Here is a 19,578-nt window from a genome sequence, read left to right as displayed (position 1 = left end):
ATCTCCGATTCGAGATTTTAGCTGTCTGCTGCTAAGCCGGACTTGGAAAAATCTTAACTTCAACATACGAAGCCGGGTTTGGGCATTGTTTTTAAGTATGATCCTAGTTTAATGATATTAAACATAATAGGAATTTAAATAGATACTTTTTGGGCATTTTATTATCAAAGTAAATTTTATTACCCCAAGGTGGTTACAATACTTGACTCTTTAGGTCATTACAAAGAGTTGAAATATCGGGTTGTTACAGCTTTCCTCATATCAGGTTCAAATTTAGGGGATACATTTCGCCTTTCCTAGGAGACTTTAAAAGAAATGCTTTCGTTTCCTTCTCTACAATCTCAAAACCTTCGTCATCAAAGCTTTCTTTCAAGCTACCAATTGAGAAACACTCATTAGGCTGTGTTGTAGTCCTTCCACATAATCCACCTTTCGTATTGAGAAATCTCCATTCGTAATCATCCCATATCCTTTGATCGTTCCAAACGAGTTGTTACCATATATTACATTTCCACCATTTTTCAGTGCATGAAACTCTCTTAGCTCTTCCTTTCTCCCAGTCATATGACGTGAGCAACCACTGTCGATGTACCATTCGTTGTCAAACTGCTCATCATGAATAACCTACAAAGAATAAGCATATTTAGGAACCCAAAGTTGCTTGGGTCTTGGTGAGCCTTTGACAAAACGAGGAGAAGTTATAGCAAGATCAACCAAATAAGTTCTCTTAATTAAAGTAGTTTCATCTTTCCTTTTAATGGTGAAAACTTTAATCTTATTATGTTGTGGTTTTGTCTCTTTTAAATCGGATTGTTTTCGTTTAGATTTGATTTGATTTTTGATGAATTCTCTCTCCACTCTCTTAGAATTATACATCGACTTATTGGTTGGTACGTTAGACTCCTCGACTAGCTTTCTCTTTCCCTTGACATCGTTAGGTAAAGATTTTAAGGGTTGAGGGAGATGAGATTTTGGTTTTGCGCTTGATTTCATCGAAGAACAGGGTTTTGGAGTAAAGTTCTTTGATTTCTTTTTCTGATTGTAAGAATGACAGTGCGAACATTGACTAGACTTCGCAAGTGAACTAGCTTTCGTCTTTTGATTTGAAGATTTCTCTTTGTGAACGTAACTTGAATTTTGGGATTGCCAAAATTTCTTCCTTTTGTTGATATTTTTCTGATATCTCTAATTCCTTTCACGTTTTTGCTCACCAAGTTGCTTTGAAGATTTGTGAATATTTGCCTTTCGCTTTGATTTTCTTGCATGAGATTTGCTCTTTCCAGAATTATCTTCATTTGGACATTCCTTAGTACCACTCCTACTACCCTTCTCAAAACTTGATGGCTTATTTATAGGTTTAGCCACATAACGTCCCCTTGTTATCCATGAGGTCCTATCTAATAAACCTACAGTCTCGTCCGCATTATCAATTGGTGCAGACCAAAAGTAATTGTCACGCCCATCTTTGTTGTCTTCTTCTACGAGGGATGTTAATTCCATTGTTTGAGTTTTATCCACTCCATCAACTTTGAAGACTTGATTTGGGACAGTTTGGACTTTAGGATAAGCATAGCTTTTTCTTTCAAAATTTTCAGTTTATTTTGAGAAATGCGAGCGAACTCAATTGAGTTTTCAGAAATAAGGACTTTTACCGGTTCAAATTTGTTTTTCAAGATTTATTTTATTTTTTGAACTTAACCTGGAACTCAATGAGTCAAATTTCTGTACTGTTTCGGTCTTGATTTTCAACCGGTCATTTTCATCAAGCAAGTTTCTCAACATGTCCTGATGGTCATTGGACTTAATAAAAGATTTAACTTTGTCCAGTTCAATTCTATAAGCTTTAGAGGTTTCGTCTGATTAGACAATGGATTCACACATGTAACAATCAGCATCAATCTCTTCTTCCTTGAATTCAAGGAAAGGCAAGATCATTTTGTGAATCTTTTTACCTATTTCACAATCTAAATGCATCTGAGTAATATTTGAATAAAGTCATTTAGCAATCTAACAAAAGATGTTTCTTTGTTTCAAAAACTTCAAATTATCTCTCTGCAAATAAATTGATTCATCTCTAGACTTAGACAACTCAGACTCCATCTTCTTAATCCACATCCTTCGCTCCTCACTCTTGGATGACGTCCTGCTGATTTGATCAGTTAGGTTAGCATTCACTAGATGAGTTTGTTTAAGACTATTAGTTATACTTGAAAAAGTAAATTTTAGGTCGCTTAATTCAGATTCATAGTTAGATACAGGTACATTAAGGGATTCAAGAATGGTGTGTACGTTTTTAATTAGTTGATCACACTCATTGATTTTTCCACTAACAAGTTTCGCAGCAAAACACCTCTCGTCTCCTCTTCCCTTTGCATCCTCGCATCCACTACTAGTTGACACACCATTGGTCACCATCAAGCACCTACGGAAGAACTTTGAGATTTATTCCTTCGCAACGAATGCCCTGCCATGTGTGGTCTTGCAAACTTCTTCATCCTCTGAGTCAGTTGACCAAATCTCCACTCCTCCAAACTCATCTTCAACATTTTCCTGCACAATTAAAGCAGGCATAGAGTTGTCAGTGGTTTTCTTCTTCTTGATCTCTTCCAGCTTACGCATGTAGTAAGTCTCATCATCCTCGCCATCTTTCTTTTCGTTCAGCCTTCTCAACATGCACACCTTTGCCAGATGATTTTTACCATGACAATAATTGCAGTCATAGCCAGAATCACCTACGAGCTTGTTTTCTTTCCTCTCTTCTTCCTTCTTAGGAGCACTTTTATTCTCCTCCTTCACTTTCTCAACACTATAACTTCCCTGCTAGTTTTTGTTCTTGGCAAATGGAAATTTCTTTTTGGCGAACCATTTGGGATTTGTAATCATCAGTACATAATCTTCGCTATAAATATCACAATCAGAGAGTTCCTTTTTAGATTCTTCCTCTGTAACATTTTTGCCTTTTTCCATAAGAGCTAAGGACCCCATACTCGAAACAAATTTCGCTTCTCTTGTCACCACACTTTCATGTGACTTAAGAATACCAACGAGCTTAGTCAATGTATAACTTTTGAATTGTATGTGTTCTTTAACGGTAGACACGACAACCATCCACTCTTATATGAGTCCATTCGTGAAGGTAACTTTTTGTTCGATCAGTTCGCTCCCGATACCTCTACTAAGAAGATGGTTGTAGCGGTTGAACGTCTGGCTCAGACTTTCTTCCGGATTTTGTGTACAAGGACCAAACTCTGAAAGCAGAAGGGTTTGGGTATCGTGCTTGAGATCAACATCAGTAGGATAAAGCTCTTTAAGCCTATTCCAGATCTCTTTCGTTGTAGTACAAGAACTCACTAAACTAAATGTATCAAACTGCAAGGAGAATCTGATTACCCTCATTTCTTTGATATTGCTGACAAGTTTGCCTTTTTCATCCTTGGGAACTTCCTTCACATCGATGAGCAGTTGGTTGTATTCCTTTTGAGTTTTAATGATTCTTCGAGTTTCAGTATGAACAAACGGGCCTAGAGTAATGGCTTCCCATATCAGGTAACCATTATCCTCAGATCCAACAACGTAATCTTCAAAAAGTGACGCCCAGACTTCATATTCCAGAGGAAACAAGATTGGAAACCTTGTATTCGATCATATGTTGCTTGTAATGTTAATGGAGTTTAACTGTGAATCGTCGTGTTGCATGTTGACATGATTTCAATACCTATCAAGAATCAGACTTATAAACACGTATTAGGTTAATATCGAGATCATAGGGTAACATCAATAAATCAGTGACGGCTCAAACAGATCCAATATTTGCGGAAACCCTAATAGCTTCTTCAAACAAAATAGTTGCGTATTGAGTACATAGCCTCCTGCTATGATACCAATTGTTAGGAATAAAATTCTATCGATTTGATTCTGACAAGTAAATAAATAGCACGGTATGAAAACAAGAACACAAGATGTATCAACTGGTGTCGAATGATTAAAAGACATCACCTCAGAAGAACTCTTTAAAGAATTACTATTGTAGAGGAGTGTTAGGGTTACAAGAAAAGATCAATCAATAGTTCCTCAAATTAGATACATGCATGCACCATTTATACTTTAACCCTAAGAATAACTACGGTTGGAAATGACCAAACCGTTTACAAAAAGGAATAATAACAAGGTCCAATGACGCAATACTTAAATATTCAACAAGAACTGATTACACTAATGAACAAATCCTCAGAGCAACAGACCCCTTACAATTTTGTCTATTGTAGAAGGTATATAACTCTATCTACATCACATACATCCCCTAGATTTCGATAATTGTTTGATATGTGAGACTTTATGTCTCAAAGTTTTCGAATTGGATAGGAATTTAAAATATTTAAGATGAAAAGTAATGTCTTCTTCATGGTTCAATCTCTTCGAGACATCAACTTCTCTCAATTTTGTTTTTAGGTTTTGCTGAATTTGTAGATTAAGACTAATGTTAGTGTTGAAAACAAAAAGGATTGAAGATTTCTATGGCTTTAGTAGCAAATATTTCTCTTTCAAATGCATATTGTCCTAACTGAAAATAAAAAGACCATTGCATTGTAACAAACCCCTAAATTTTACTCCACAAGCGTATTTCAAAACTAGAAGAAACCCACATAAAAAATCAAGCTTTCAAATCGATTAGAATCAATGAAATCGTGAAATTTAATAGCTTAATGAAATAATGACACCAGGATATTATTATAAAAAAGCCCCTTAAAAACTGAGTTGAAGGAGATATATCGCAAATAAATGGAATTAAACAAATGGTAAAAATCTTCAGGATTTTGTTTGAGAATGATGGAATCCTAAAATCAACAAAAGGGAATGAAAACTAGATGAGATGATGATTAAATTAAACATAATAGCCATAGATATATTAGTTTTAATGGTTTATGATGTGTTCCTACCTTCTTCAGGTCCTTCCTGCATCAACTTCACCCATTTTCCAGGACACAAGAAACTTTAATTGTTATCAACGAGTAAATGACATAAATGGTCCTTGAGGTATTAAGATTTGGGTTAATACCTTAAAAACCATTATTTATACACTTTTGGTTTGATTTAACCCTAACTTTATTTTTTTCTTCATTTTCCATTATATTTTAGAAAAAGTTTTATTTTCGGGCCCTTGACCGGTCATCAACAGGTAGCGTGACGTGTCGTTTTCTATTTTGCTCAGTTTGCATTTAGTCCCAACATTTACTTATAAGTTTGCATTTAGCCCCAATATTTTTTCCCCATTTGCCATTGTTTTTTAGAAAAAAAAATGGTTTTAGCCATTGGCCAATCAAGAATAGGTATTTTAAAACATAATAACTTTAAATGAAAAAGGAAAAAACAGAGAAAAGAGTCAACACTGCGACTTCTTCTTGAGGGTGAGAAGTGTTACCTATAGGGGTGCAAACGAGCCAAGCTAATCGTAAGCTACTCGAGATCGAATCGTTAAAAGCTCGAATCCAAACCGATTTTAAACGAGCCCGAGCCGAGCTCGAGCTTAATATTAAGCTTGTTTATTAAACAAGCTCGAGCTCAAGCCTATGTCACTAAGCTCGATTAGGCTCACGAGCCTAAACGAGTCTTTACATAATATAATTTATTAGTATTTATATATATTAAAATAAAATATATTAGGGGAATTATGAATTTAGGGTAGTAGTAAACGAGCTCGAGTCGGGCTTAAGCTTATTTAGGCATGTCAGATAACAACGAGTCGAGCATGAGCCCGAGCCGAGCTTGAATAACTCTTTACGAGCACGAGCCAAGCTCGGACTCGAGCCTCATATAACTTAAACGAACCCGAGTCGAGCCTGGCCAGGCTCGGGCTCGGCTCGGCTCGTTTGCACCCCTAGTTACCAAGTAAACCAATGATTTTTTTTTGTATTATCAGTGTTTGTTATATTTAATTAATCTACACATGTATTTTAAAATGAAGGAAAAATACCTAGTGTAAGTCTTGAATCCATGACATCTAATAAACAATATGACATGCGAATCTTTGAGCTAATCAATGTTGTTAATTCATTTGTAACTCATCTAAAAAACAATTGGTTATTTCTAATGCCATATTTGTTAAGAAACCATATATTTCTAAAGAGTAAAAAATGTGCTTTCTCGTTAAGCGTGGGGTGTTAGCTGGTAAGTTAATGAGTTTTTTTTTTTTTTTGTATTATCGGTGTTTGTTGTATTTAATGTACACATGTATTTTAAAATGAAGAAAAATGACCTAGTGTATGTCTTGAGTCTATGACATCTAAGAAAAAATATGACATGCTAACCTTTGAGTCAATCAAAATTGTTAATTCATTCGTAACTCATCTAAAAAACAATTGTTTATTTCTAATGACATATTTCTTAAGAAAACAAATATTTCTAATGACGTATTTGTTGAGAAACCAAAGAAATAAAAATACATATTAACGACTGGCCAAGGGCTAAAATGAAATTTATTTTCTAAAAAACAATGGCAAATAGGGAACAAAAAATTGTTAGGGCTAAATGCAAACTTATATGTAAATGTTGAGGCTAAATGAAAACTAAGGAAATGCAAAACCGACACGTCATCATGACTTGTAGGTGACTAATAAAAGGCCGAAAATATAAAATTTTTTAAGCTATAATGGCAAATGAAGAACAAAAAATAAAATTAGAGTTAAATCGAAACAATGATAAATAAATAATGACTTTTAAGGTATTAACCCTTAAGATTTTCCTTGGTTATCAGTTACATTAAAAATTTTGAAATCATAGAGACCAATATTGATTATCTTAAATGTTAAAGAACAAACTCTATTTTTTTGGAAACCACACCACCCATTTTTCAAGATTTTCCTTTTATTTATATAAAATTGGTTATGTAGATTAACGAATATTTCTTAAAGTGAGTAAGGTTGTGGTGAAGTTGATATTAGGTTAGATGGCTTTATTTGTGAAGAACATGACTGGATTTATTGACAGATCTCTTCCAAAGCAAAGCTCGTCTGAAATTTCTAACTTCAATGCATGGATGCATAACATTAAATTGGTAATTTCTTGGATTTTAAATTCAGTTTCCAAAGAAATTTCAGCTAGTATCATGTTTACTAAAAGTGATTTTGAAATCTGGAACAATTTAAAAGATCGTTCCCAGCAGAGTAATGGACCGAGAATTTTTCAAATTCGAAGAGAATTATCGAATCTTAGTCAGAATCAAGATTCTATTGCTACTTACTTCACAAAACTCAAAAAGATTACTGATAAATTAGTCAATTTCAGACCTAATTGTACTTGTAACAAATGTGAATGTTGTAGTGTTGAGAACATTAAGCAACATTTTCACAATGAGCATATAATGAATTTCTTAATGGGATTGAATGATTCGTTCAAGAAGAGAATCAATAGTCTATTTATAGTGATGTTCAACATTTAATGGCCTTTGCAGCTAAATCAACTCAAAATTGTGGCAAGCCTCAAAACAACTTCAAGAATACCACTTGTGATAGGCCTTTCTGCACTAATTGCAAGTTGCAAGGTCACATGATTAACAAATGTTATAAGCTTCACGGATATCCTCCTAGTTGTAAGTCCAAAAGTAGGGTTGATGCAGTTGCTTGTCATGATGATCCAAGTATTCAAATGTCATCTATCAACAATGATTTGTCTAACATGCTCAAAGGATTTTATCAAGAAGAATGCCAGCAAATCATGTCAGCTCTTTCCAATCATATGATCTCTGTTAATCCAAACGAGGAAACAACTATTGGTAAATGTTATTCCATTTCTATTAATTCAGGGCAAAAATCATAGAAACGGATAATTGATTCATGTGCAACTCAACATGTTTGTCATGAATTTTCCATGTTTTCCAACAATAAAAGAGTTTCTTATTACATTGTTACTTTTCCTAAAAAGATTACTCTTCCTATTAATCTTATTGGTGACATAATCATTGATCATCTTTTCATTTTAAAAGATGTTCCATATGTTCTATTTTGATCAGAACTTGATTTTTGTGAGTTCTATTACTAATAATCAAAGATTGATGATACAGTTTACTTGTCATCATGCTTTGATCCAAGATATGAAAGATATGAAGATGATTGGCATAGCTGATCTCTATCAAGAGCTTTATGTGTTGGATGAGAAAAGCCATAAGAATGATATCTAGATTTGTTCTGTTTCCTTAGATGTTTGGCACACCAGATTAGGGCATCAATCTAATAAGTGTATATCACCAATAAAAGAGTTGTTATCTGTAAAAGTTGCTAATACAGATCTCTCACATTATTCCATTTGTCCTTTAGCCAAACAAAAACAATTGCCCTTTGTTTCTGTCAACAATATGGAAAATGACTGTTTTGCCCTTGTGCATTGTGATATACGGGGTCCATTTTCTACTCCATTTATTTAAGGATTCAGATATTTTTTTACAATTGTAGATGATCATAGCATATATACTTGGATTGATATGTTGAAAAACAAGTCACATGTTATTACCATTATTCCGGCCTTTTATCAAATGGTTCTTACTCAATTTGATAAGAAATTTAAAGTTTTTCGATCTGACAATGCTAAAGAGATGGACTTTATAGATTTTTTCATCAAAAAGGTATTATTCATCAAAGGTCATGTGTTGCTAAACCTCAACCAAATTATGTGGTGGAAAGAAAACATCAACATTTGCTTAATGTGGATGGAGCATTATGTTTACAGTCAAATTTACCCTTGAATCTATGGAGTGAATGTATTTTGATTGCTGCATATCTTATTAGTCGTCTACCTTCTAAAGTTTTACACTACAATACTCCTTATCAAAGTTTATTTGGTAAACATCCTTCTTATTCTCAATTAAGAAGCTTTGGATGTTTAGCATATGTTTCTACTTTGGCTGCAAACATATCACAATTTTGACCCAGGGAGAAATCTTGTGTATTTGTTGGTTATCCTCCTAACATGAAGGCTTACAAACTTTATGATCTTTCCAAAAATGAATTTATCATTTCCAGAGATGTTGTATTTCATGAATCAATATTTCGTTTTATGAATACTTAAGTTCAAACATCTTCTTTCTTTGATCAATTTGTGCTTCCTATTTCCACAAATGAAGATGTTCCATTTCCAGATTCTTCTAATTCTGATCATCCTGGTCATTCACCTGATTCCAATTCTTCTTCTAATTCTGGAAACTCTTCTTCTCATAATCCTAACATTACTAGTAGTAGACCTACTAGAACCAGATATCCACCATTATACTTAAAAGATTTTCATTGTAAATCTGTTACACGTTAAAAGTTATCATTCAATACACTTTATCCTTTGGAAGATGTTCTCGGTTATGACAAGATCTCTCCAAGTCAGAAAGCTTTAGTCATGAACATTTCAGCCAAATTTGAGCCACAAATTTTTAGTCAAGCAGCAAAATATTCACAATGGTGTAAAGCAATGGATGAAGTACTTACTACAATGGAAGCAAACAATACTTGGATCATTATGCCCTTGCCTTCTGATAAACATACAATTGGATGAAGATGGGTTTATAAATTGAAATATGGAAGTAATGGTCAAATTGAAAGATATAAAGCTCATTTAGTTGCCAAAGGTTTTGGTTAGCAAGAAGGAGTAGATTTTTTTGACACATATACCCCTGTTGCTAAGTTAGTAACTGTTAAGATGCTCCTTATTATTGTTGCTACCAAGTCATGGAATTTAGTCCAATTAGATGTCAATAATGCTTTCCTCAATTGTGACATCCCCAATTTCACGGCCAGAAAAGACCGATTTGTTTATGCTTTGTTTTTAAAATCAGAGTAATCGTTTAAAGAAAATTGTTGCGGAATTTGTCCCCAAAACAAAATATAATAAGAATTTATCAAAGCATTTCTTAAAGAAAAGTATTTTCATTATATAAAAAAAATCCCGGGATGTCATGTTCCGATACAGACACATAAGCATAAACAGAACTTACATTTATTTACACTAATGATTTACATCTCCTATAATCTCTCAGTGAAATATGCCTTCGTATTGATACATGTGATACAAAGAAAACTGAGTGGGTCAGGCTTGGGAGCCTGGTGAGCATATAAGGTTTTCGACCCACAATAATATAATTATTATTTTCAACCATCAAACAATAAACTCAATTACCCATCCCCATTATCTTCTTTATTTCTCAAGGTTTTACCCTAAGAATTCAACTATCATTCATTCATTCATTCCTAAGGATTGACCTATGGATTGACACAAAATCCATTGCTACATAAGGCATATCTACCAATATCATCCTTTAAGCGCCTCAGCCAGGATTACATCAGACACTATGAGGTGTGCATGTCAGGTTAATGACATTCTCTTTTAGGCACATCTGCCGACATTATCCTATAAGCGCATTTACTAGTATTATGACATTCTCTATTTGGTGCATCTACCAATATTACTCTTAAGCGCATCTGCTAGTATTACGACATTCTCTAATCGGTGCATCTGCCAATATCATTCTTAATCATCTTACATACCTCATCATTTTATCACATACCAACTATCTCATCTACCAATGTTCTATCCAACATATTAGTAGATATAAAATACATATATAGTTTAACTCATTTAAAAACCATATAAAACATCTATTCCATATTTATCTCAAATAAACAACAGTATATAAACATATAGCATGTATTTCATAGCGAATACTTCATATTTATGTGTTAGAAGAAAGTAACCACACACTCACACATATAAACAACAATATATATACACATAGCACGTATTTTATAAAATACTTCATATCTATGTGTAAGACGAAAGTGACGATACACTCACTTGATCAGAAGATGATCGGACAGCACTACGACTTGTAGAAGTAGTATTCTTGGGTAGATCTTGAAGATCTTCACAAAAACCGGGCTCCTCACAGGCAGGCTTCGGCTCGGGAATCTCACTTCTCGGGATCTTCGGGACTTCGAAACTTGTTTTGGGGCTCGAGAATGATATCGGGGCTTCGGGATATAATTGGCACGCAAATCGAGGCAAAAACTAGAGAGAAGAAAGAGTTTGAACAAAAGAAATCGGTAGCTTTGGCATTTTATTTATAGGTTGCTGGGTCTGGGATTATGTTGGGCGTAATTTCCAAGTACGCTGGGCGTAATTTCCAAGTACTCTGGGCGTACTCAGTACGCTGGGCGTACGCTTCGGATAAGCTTTGGTATGTGTGCCACGATCTTCAAAAATTCATAACTTCCGCATACGAGCTTTGTTTTCGACGTTCTTTATATCCACGCATAGGTGAGATTATGCTCTACAACTTTCGTTTAGACTCCGTTGACTAATTTTGACTTTATTTTTTATTATGTATTTTTAGTAGGCCGGGACATAAAAACTTTGATAGAAATTCATAACTTCTTCGTCCGACGTTCGTTTTTGTCTGTCTTTTTACCGTTGGACTACCATCAACAAGATCTTCGTTTCACGTTTAGATTGTTTCGGCTAAAGACCATTCGATCTCAAATCGAGTATTCGGGCTGCATACCGCTAAGTCGAAACTTAGAAAAATCATAACTTCCTCATACGAAGTCAGATTCAGACGTTCTTTTTATGCACGCTCATGGTTTAACGAACTCTACAACTTTTGTTTAGATCGTTAAAGTTAAATATTAATCTAACGTAAATTTACTTTTTACGTCATTCAGCGTCATGCCAGTTCTGCCGCGAAACATCCACAGGTCATAACTTATTCGTTATAACTTGGATTTCGGCGTTCTTTATATGCACGGAAACCTTGTGACATATACTACAACTTAGTTAAGATTATTTATTCTAAATAATCTTCTATCAAAAAGTCATTTTTGACGTTTATCGTCTCTAAATTGACTAGACCTAATCTACGGGCGTTACATCAATGGAGATCTAAAAGAAGAAGTTTTCATGGAAATACCACCTGGTTTCAAACTTCAGAAAGACAAATGCCCGAAAAATGTTTCTTTGGCATTTAAACTTAATATATAAATATATGGTCTCAAACAAGCTTCAAGACAACGGTTTGAGAAATTTTCTTCATTCATGTTATTTCTGGGATTTACACAATCAAAGTCAGATTATTCTTTGTTTTTCAAAGGATTGGGATCCACTTATGTTGCTCTTTTTAGTATATGTGGATGATATCTTGATTACTGGATCATCAAATACATAAATCAATTTTCTTAAGCAGCGATTAAGTGCCAAATTCAAGCTAAAGGATTTGGGTTCTCTGGGATATTTCTTAGGATTAAAAGCGGCTAAATCCAAAGAAGGAATTTTTGCTTCATAAAGAAATTATACACTGCAACTAATTGAGGATTTGGGTTTCCTAGCAGCCAAACCTATTTCTACTCCTATGGATCCCAGAAATAATTTACAAAGTGATAAAGGTGATCTATTCGATGATCCTGCACGATATAGGAGATTAGTGGGTCGATTGTTATACTTAAATATAACACATCCAGACATTTCTTTTTCAGTTCAAAATTATCTCAGTTCATGTCTTCTCTAAGAATTCCTCATTATCAAGTTGTGTGTCATCTGGTGAAGTATTTGAAACAAAATCATGGTCAAGGAATTTTCTTATCTGCTAAATCCAATTTCCAATTAAGAGCTTTTTGTGATGCAAATTGGGGTAAATGTTTAGATTCAAGACGCTCCATTATTGATTTTTGCATATATCTTGGAGATTCTCTAGTTTCATGGAAATCTTATAAACAAGCTACTCTATCTCGATCTTCAGCTGAAGCCGAGTATAGATCTATTGCTTCTACTACTTGTGAGATAATTTGGTTGAGACAATTGTTACGAGATTTTGAGATTAACACTAAAGAAGCAACATTATTATTCTGTGATAATGATTCAGCCATCAAGATTGCTACCAATCCGATTTTCCATGAAAGGACCAAACATTTGGAGATAGATCTACATTTTGTTCGAGAAAGAGTTCTTAATCAAACTATTCGATTAATGTCCATTAAGTCTCAATTTCAGTTAGCAGACTTATTCACAAAACCATTACCATCTACCAAGTTACTACCACTTATATCCAAGATGTCTTTGAAGAATATATATTCTCCTCTTCCATCTTGAAGGGGGGGAATATTAGATACAGAGTTGTATATTTGGTCATTTTATGTAATTATGCTATGGTTGAGGGTTAATTATGTGATTTACCATTCTAGTTAGTTGTGATGTTGTGTGTGTGTGTGTATATATATATATATATATATATATATATATATATATATATATATATACATATATATATATATATATATATATATATATATATATATATATGAGAAGTGATTCGTACACAATATTTTTTATCCATACACAACAATTCATGTTTTATAGAGTTCTCGTAATACACTCAATGATTATAACTTCAATTATTAAACTAAAAGGATAAATTAGTAAAATTCGATTCTCATACGCTCGTATATAAATATATATACTCTTCACATATCTCACTCTCAAAATTAAACCTAAGACTATGGCATCGCCTGCAGCATCACCAACCAAAACCCCTACTGCCACTACCTCCACTTTCACCGGTGGAAGGAGCCTCTCTTCCTCATTCACCTACTCTTCTTCCTTCTCTTTTAAGTCATCTCAAGTTCCAATAGCTAGAATCTCCAACCATCGCCATGCAGTTTCATGCAAAACCATAGATGATGACAACCACCATGCAAACTCCAGCAAATTTGATAGGAGAAACATCCTTTTAGGGATCGGAGGTCTGTACAGCGCCACCACCACTTTTGGATCTAATTCATTGGCCTTTGCTGATCCAGTCATGGCTCCCGACGTCACAAAATGTGGTCCAGCTGAATTACCCATAGGTGTTGAACCCATAAATTGTTGCCCTCCAATCACCACAAATATTCTCGACTTCAAACCACCGCAGTCAAATACTCTCCGTGTCAGGCCGGCAGCACATTTGGTTGTTAATGAAGATTACATAGCTAAATTCAATAAAGCTATCGAGCTCATGAAAGCTCTCCCACATGATGATCCTCGTAACTTCATGCAACAAGCTAACATTCATTGTGCGTATTGCGATGGCTCGTATAAACAAGTCGGTTTCCCAAATCTGGAACATCAAGTACATACCTCATGGCTATTCTTTCCTTACCATCGCTATTACGTATACTTTTTCGAGAAAATTTGTGGCAAATTAATTGATGACCCAAATTTCGCTATTCCATTTTGGAACTGGGATGCACCAGATGGTATGCAAATCCCTGATATTTTTACAAATAAGAATTCTCAATTATACGATCCTCTTCGCGATACGAATCATCAACCACCGTCTGTGGTTGATCTTGACTTCAATGGTGTCGACAAAAATCTGAGCCGCTCTGAGCTTACGTCCAAAAATCTCAGCGTTATGTATAGACAAATGGTGTCTAGTGCAAAGACTGCTAGTCTTTTCATGGGTAGACCTTATCGTGCAGGTGATGAGCCTAACCCTGGTTCTGGCTCCATCGAGGTGTCACCACATGCTCCGGTTCATAGCTGGACCGGAGATCCGAAACAAAAGAATTGGGAAGACATGGGTACCTTTTATTCTGCTGCTAGAGATCCTATATTCTATGCACATCATGCGAATATCGATAGAATGTGGTCAATATGGAAAACTCTCGGTGGAAAGGATTTTACAGATAAAGAATGGCTTGATTCATCGTTCGTGTTCTATGATGAGAACGCTGACTTGGTTCGAGCCAAGGTGAGGGATTGTTGTGACTCTAAGAATCTTGGCTATGTTTATCAAGATGTAGATATACCATGGATAAACTGCAAACCTTATCGACCATCGGAAAGGGCTCCTGTATCCTACGACCATATACCATATACAAAAAATGTTTTTCCAGGGAATCTTGATAAGGTGATAAAAGTGCTGGTTCCGAGGCCGAAGAAATCGAGGAGCAAGAAAGAGAAAGAGGAAGAAGAAGAGATTTTGGTGATCGATGGGATTGAAGTGAAGACAGATGAGTTTGTGAAGTTTGATGTTTTAATTAACTGTGAAGATGATGGGATGAGCGCCACAGCGGATCAACTTGAGTTCGCAGGAAGTTTTGTGAATGTCCCTCATAACCATGATCATGGTAAGAATATGAAGACAAGATTGAGGTTAGGGATAAGTGAGCTTTTGGAGGATTTGACGGCTGATAATGATGAAAAGGTGTTGGTGACATTGGTGCCCAAAACTAACGGCAGTGGAATTTCCATTCAAGAGATAAAAATCGAATATGAAGTTCGATAAAAATAAGTTCTCATTTTCTGTAAACAATAAAGTATGGTCATGAAAGATATTATGCTTTTCAGTATGTAATACGTACCATATAAAAATAAATTTCGTAATTTAATATAACTATGATTCGAACGTTTGGAATAATTTGATTGCAAGTCATGAAATGTACTTCACTTGTTTACTCTCAAATGCAATTTAATTATATCATCACTATATATAGTATTGTTGTATCTATCATTTTACATCTAACTCATAAAGATTAATTTTTGATGAATTCGGAGTTGCGTTCATAGTTTGGGCGGGAGGGTTATCAACGAGTTGGAGCTCTTTTAAACCCCATTTTTGGCCGATTTTCAATTTTAAATTATTTAGTTTTAATTGAAAACCCAGATGATTAATATTGATAAGGCGTTTAATTTCAATACCCTTGTGACAATTCTATATTTTTTTTAAATTCGACAAAGCATGAGAAATTTGGAGAGATATCATTTTAGAATATACCATGTTACAACTTTAGTATGTGTTTATTTAGGTTTTTTATAATCAAGTCAACTTCATTACAATTTTAACCATATGCATCCCTAAGCTATGTTTTGCCATGCCAACGTTCTCCAAGGCCAGAGGGAATGATGTTATGGGTGTACCATGGCAAAGACCTCCCGCCTCATTTTTGTCATACAAAGGGAGTGATGCATGGTTATATATTGTGGCAAGAAAGGAAGGAGAAGAGAGAAAATGTGAAAAGAAAACAATGAATAGCTCGCAGTGGGTTGCCATTTTGTCATGCCAATTGAGATGGAGCGGTGTAGGCCACGCCACCTTGGTGGCACCTATGCGCCATGTAGGATGTATTTTAAGCGCACACCTAAGATGCCAAAGAGTTAAAGTGGAGATGTAAGGAGACTCTTGTATAAAAACCAAAGCTTTCAAATTTCCAAAAAACTACCAAAGCTTTCAAATGTCTAAAAACACAAGTGATTTGTTTATTAACATACTAACCACCAAGTATATCAAACTTTTAACACAAAACTTCATCAATGGTCCCTGCGGTTTCACAAAGTTTATTCCTTAAGTTTAAAAAAAACTCACAGATAGTCTATATGGTTTCAAAACTTTTAACTATGGTCATTTTAGCTGATGCCATCATTTTTTGGTCGTTAATAGAATGGCATTTCCGTCATTTCACAAAACATGGACCATTTATTAAGTTTTGTTATTAAAAACAGATAAAAGGAAATATAATTATTTAATGTATATAAAGGGTCTCTCTCTCTCTCTCTCTCTCTCTCTCTCTCTCTCTCTATATATATATATATATATATATATATATATATATATATATATATATATATATATATATATATATATATATATATATATATATATATATATATATATAACAATCTATCTATTTATATGCTTATGTTTCCTATCTAGAATCTTGGAGTCATCCTTTCAAGACCAAACGTTTGTTATGCCTTATGAACATGGAAATTGAATCTACACCAAGGTACCAACCGACATAGAAAAAGACAAAGGCAATGATTTTTACTTGTAGTGGTGGTGTTATAGTTAATAGAAATGATGATGTTTGAGGGGAGAGGGAGAGGAACATAATTCTACATTTTGGAAACCCAATTCCGTGAAACAAAAGAAAAGTTGAAGTGAAATTATCTAATTTTGATAAAAACAAGCTCTAACATGCCCACAATATTGTTTTGGAACTCCGATTTCGTGACTTCGACCTGAAATTCAATCAAAATCGGTTTCATGTTTCAATTAAATGAACTTCCATTATGATTCTAAGCTTCCAAACCTACAATCGTGTTCAAATCTAAGCAAATTAGTTCAAATTTGAACTAAACAAACTCCGATTTGGAATCAACATTCCAAAAGCCACTAAGATCAAGAAGCATGTAATCCATTTGTCAGAAGACTCAAGCGGAATCCATTTGAAATAAGAAAATGTGTTCCTTGAAGATGAGAATAGTGGAAGAAAAAAGAATTGATGGCTAGTGGTTTATGGTGATTGTTTTCTTGAAAGTCTTTAAGGCTCCAATTTTCAAAATCAAAGAACATCCTATTTGGTTCAATTTCATGATTAGAACAAAAAAAAAACCCAGATGAAAACTATTACCTAGGGGTAAAAAGCTTGAATCTTTCCCTGTAAATATGGTATGTGGATATCGATAGATTGGATGGAGTGAATAGATGAAGACTGACCTTTGTTCCCTCACTTGATTATGGAAATCATAGGTTGTGCTAGTGATGTCTGGTTGTGATGTTCTAGAGAAAAATATAAAGAAGATTACACTAGATCGAAATTTACAATGTTTCAGATTCGAAGTGTATGTTCATCCTAACCTGTTTGTTCATCTTCATTTAGGTTTCTTAAGCATGATCCGTAATGATATTATACACATGTCTAAGTTCTTGAAATCTAGGGTTGTTCGATGGTGGGTTTCTTAATTGATTTATGAAATGTCTTTTGAATTTGGGTTTTAATTTTTGATTTTATAATGATGGATTTCTTAAAAATCAAGAACATGAACTCAGAGATGAACACTTGGATATTCGATTCCTGGGTTGGAGCACAAACAGAAAAATCATTTCCTGAAGAACACATCTTTGATTTCTTTTTCTTTTTTGTTATTATTTCTGGAAATGTATATCTTTTTGAAATTGGGTTTGGGTTTTTGATTTTTGGAATCGTAGGTTTCCTAAAAATCATGAACATGAACTCAGACATGAAGATATATTTCTAGAATGGTGGGTTTTTGGTTTTTGGAATGGTGTGATATTCATGAGAGAGAGAGAGAGAGAGAGAGAGAGTTTAACACTCCAAACCAGGTATTAACTTGAAGCCTATAAAGATTTTAAAATATTGCATAACAAGTCCTTTAAGTACGATGGGTGTACTCATGGGTACGCTTAGCGTACTTTGCAAGAATGATCACGGAGGGATAACACGTAGGCTGGGCATACCAAGAGTACGTAGGGCGTACGTGGCAGATGTCTAAACCCTAATTTCCGGACTTGAGACCTATATAAGCATCCTTATCTCATTTGAGCCTCACCCTAATTAGCCTCTTTCACCTCAAACGTCTCTAAAAAACCTAATACCATTTGAGAGTGTGTTTTGAGTTTAAGGAGTGCATTTGTGACCATTTTTGGTGTCCATTCAAGAAGAAGAAGTCTTCAAGCAAGCTTGGAGTGGCATTGGGCTTCAAGAACCTTTATCTAGTTCATCTTGAGGAGCTTCTGGAGGTATAAAGCTTTGATCTTGCCATCTTATTCATTAGATCTAGCTAGGGTTTTCTAGTTTTGTCCTTTTTGTTCGTTTTGGATCTCCTCTTGTGAGTTGAGCAACTCCAGAGGCTAGAAATGTTAGATCTGAGGTCGTTCGGTCCATTCATAGCATAAAACTGAAGTCTTGATGGGTGTTTTGACCTCATGCATGGATTAAGACCCTTGGAAAGGTCATAATGGGTTGTTGGGAATATATGAGACATGCAAAGGCATAAAGTTACCAACTTTATGCCCTAGATCGTCTTAATGAGCTTAGATCTAACTAGTGGATGTAAGAAAATCGAGTATTAAGCACTTCATGAAAGAAAGTGATAATCTGTTAGTACGATGGGGGTAACTTAGCGTACACAGCACGTACGACCCAGGGACTCAGTACGCTGCGTGTACCAGGGTGGTACGCTAGGCGTACACACAACAGAAGGACATGGATTTGTTTTGGCCCTTTGAGCTTTTAGGCCTCAATTAGTCATTGGGCATGGTTGTGTTTAGGGGTTAATGGGCGAGTATGTCTGTTTTGGACCATGGATGTTATGATTGGGCCTTGTTGGGCCATGAGGCCCATTAGTGGTTTTGGATATGGACTTTGGGCCCATTAACTAAGGAAGACTTTTTGGGCCATTGTGAAAGGACTTGGGGATTTGGGTTCCCCACTTAGATGGTGTTTGATCCTAACATTGAGTAATATTATTATTGTCCAGCACAGTTGTCTACGGACTGTTAGGAGAGCAGCCTTCAGATTCTACAGACAGAGGTGCGCCTCCTCACCATAACAATAGGTCTAAGGCACCAATGTCGACCCATTAATTGCTATGTGATATGCTAGTTGGTTATTGAATATGTGATATGCTAGTTATTTGTGACACTTGCATGAAAGACCTCGGGGGGGGGGGGGGGGGGGTTCCCGAGGCACCTATGTGTAAGACCTTAGACGGTTTCCAAGGCATCCTTAGTAAAGACCTTGGGGAGTTCCCAAGGCATTTGGGCTACGA

General features: G+C 35.0%; 2 protein-coding genes across 2 annotated transcripts; one reads left to right on the top strand and one right to left on the bottom strand.

Annotated features, from left to right (window-relative positions):
* Window positions 1-369: 369 nt before the first annotated feature.
* On the bottom strand, window positions 370-993 carry LOC111882061 (uncharacterized). Its single transcript, XM_023878430.1, has 2 exons — window positions 715-993; window positions 370-624 (listed from the first exon to the last, which is right to left on the bottom strand). Exons 1-2 carry the CDS (start codon window positions 991-993, stop codon window positions 370-372), a joined length of 534 nt encoding a protein of 177 aa, XP_023734198.1.
* Window positions 994-13,519: 12,526 nt separating this feature from the next.
* Window positions 13,520-15,292, top strand: LOC111882060 (polyphenol oxidase, chloroplastic). The gene has a single exon (XM_023878429.1). It carries the CDS (start codon window positions 13,520-13,522, stop codon window positions 15,290-15,292), a length of 1,773 nt encoding a protein of 590 aa, XP_023734197.1.
* Window positions 15,293-19,578: the final 4,286 nt, after the last annotated feature.

This window comes from Lactuca sativa, chromosome 2 (genome assembly GCF_002870075.4).
Source record: "Lactuca sativa cultivar Salinas chromosome 2, Lsat_Salinas_v11, whole genome shotgun sequence".
NCBI lineage: Eukaryota > Viridiplantae > Streptophyta > Magnoliopsida > Asterales > Asteraceae > Lactuca > Lactuca sativa.
Note: the sequence above shows the minus strand (reverse complement) of the source record. Positions and strands in the feature narration are given on the sequence as shown.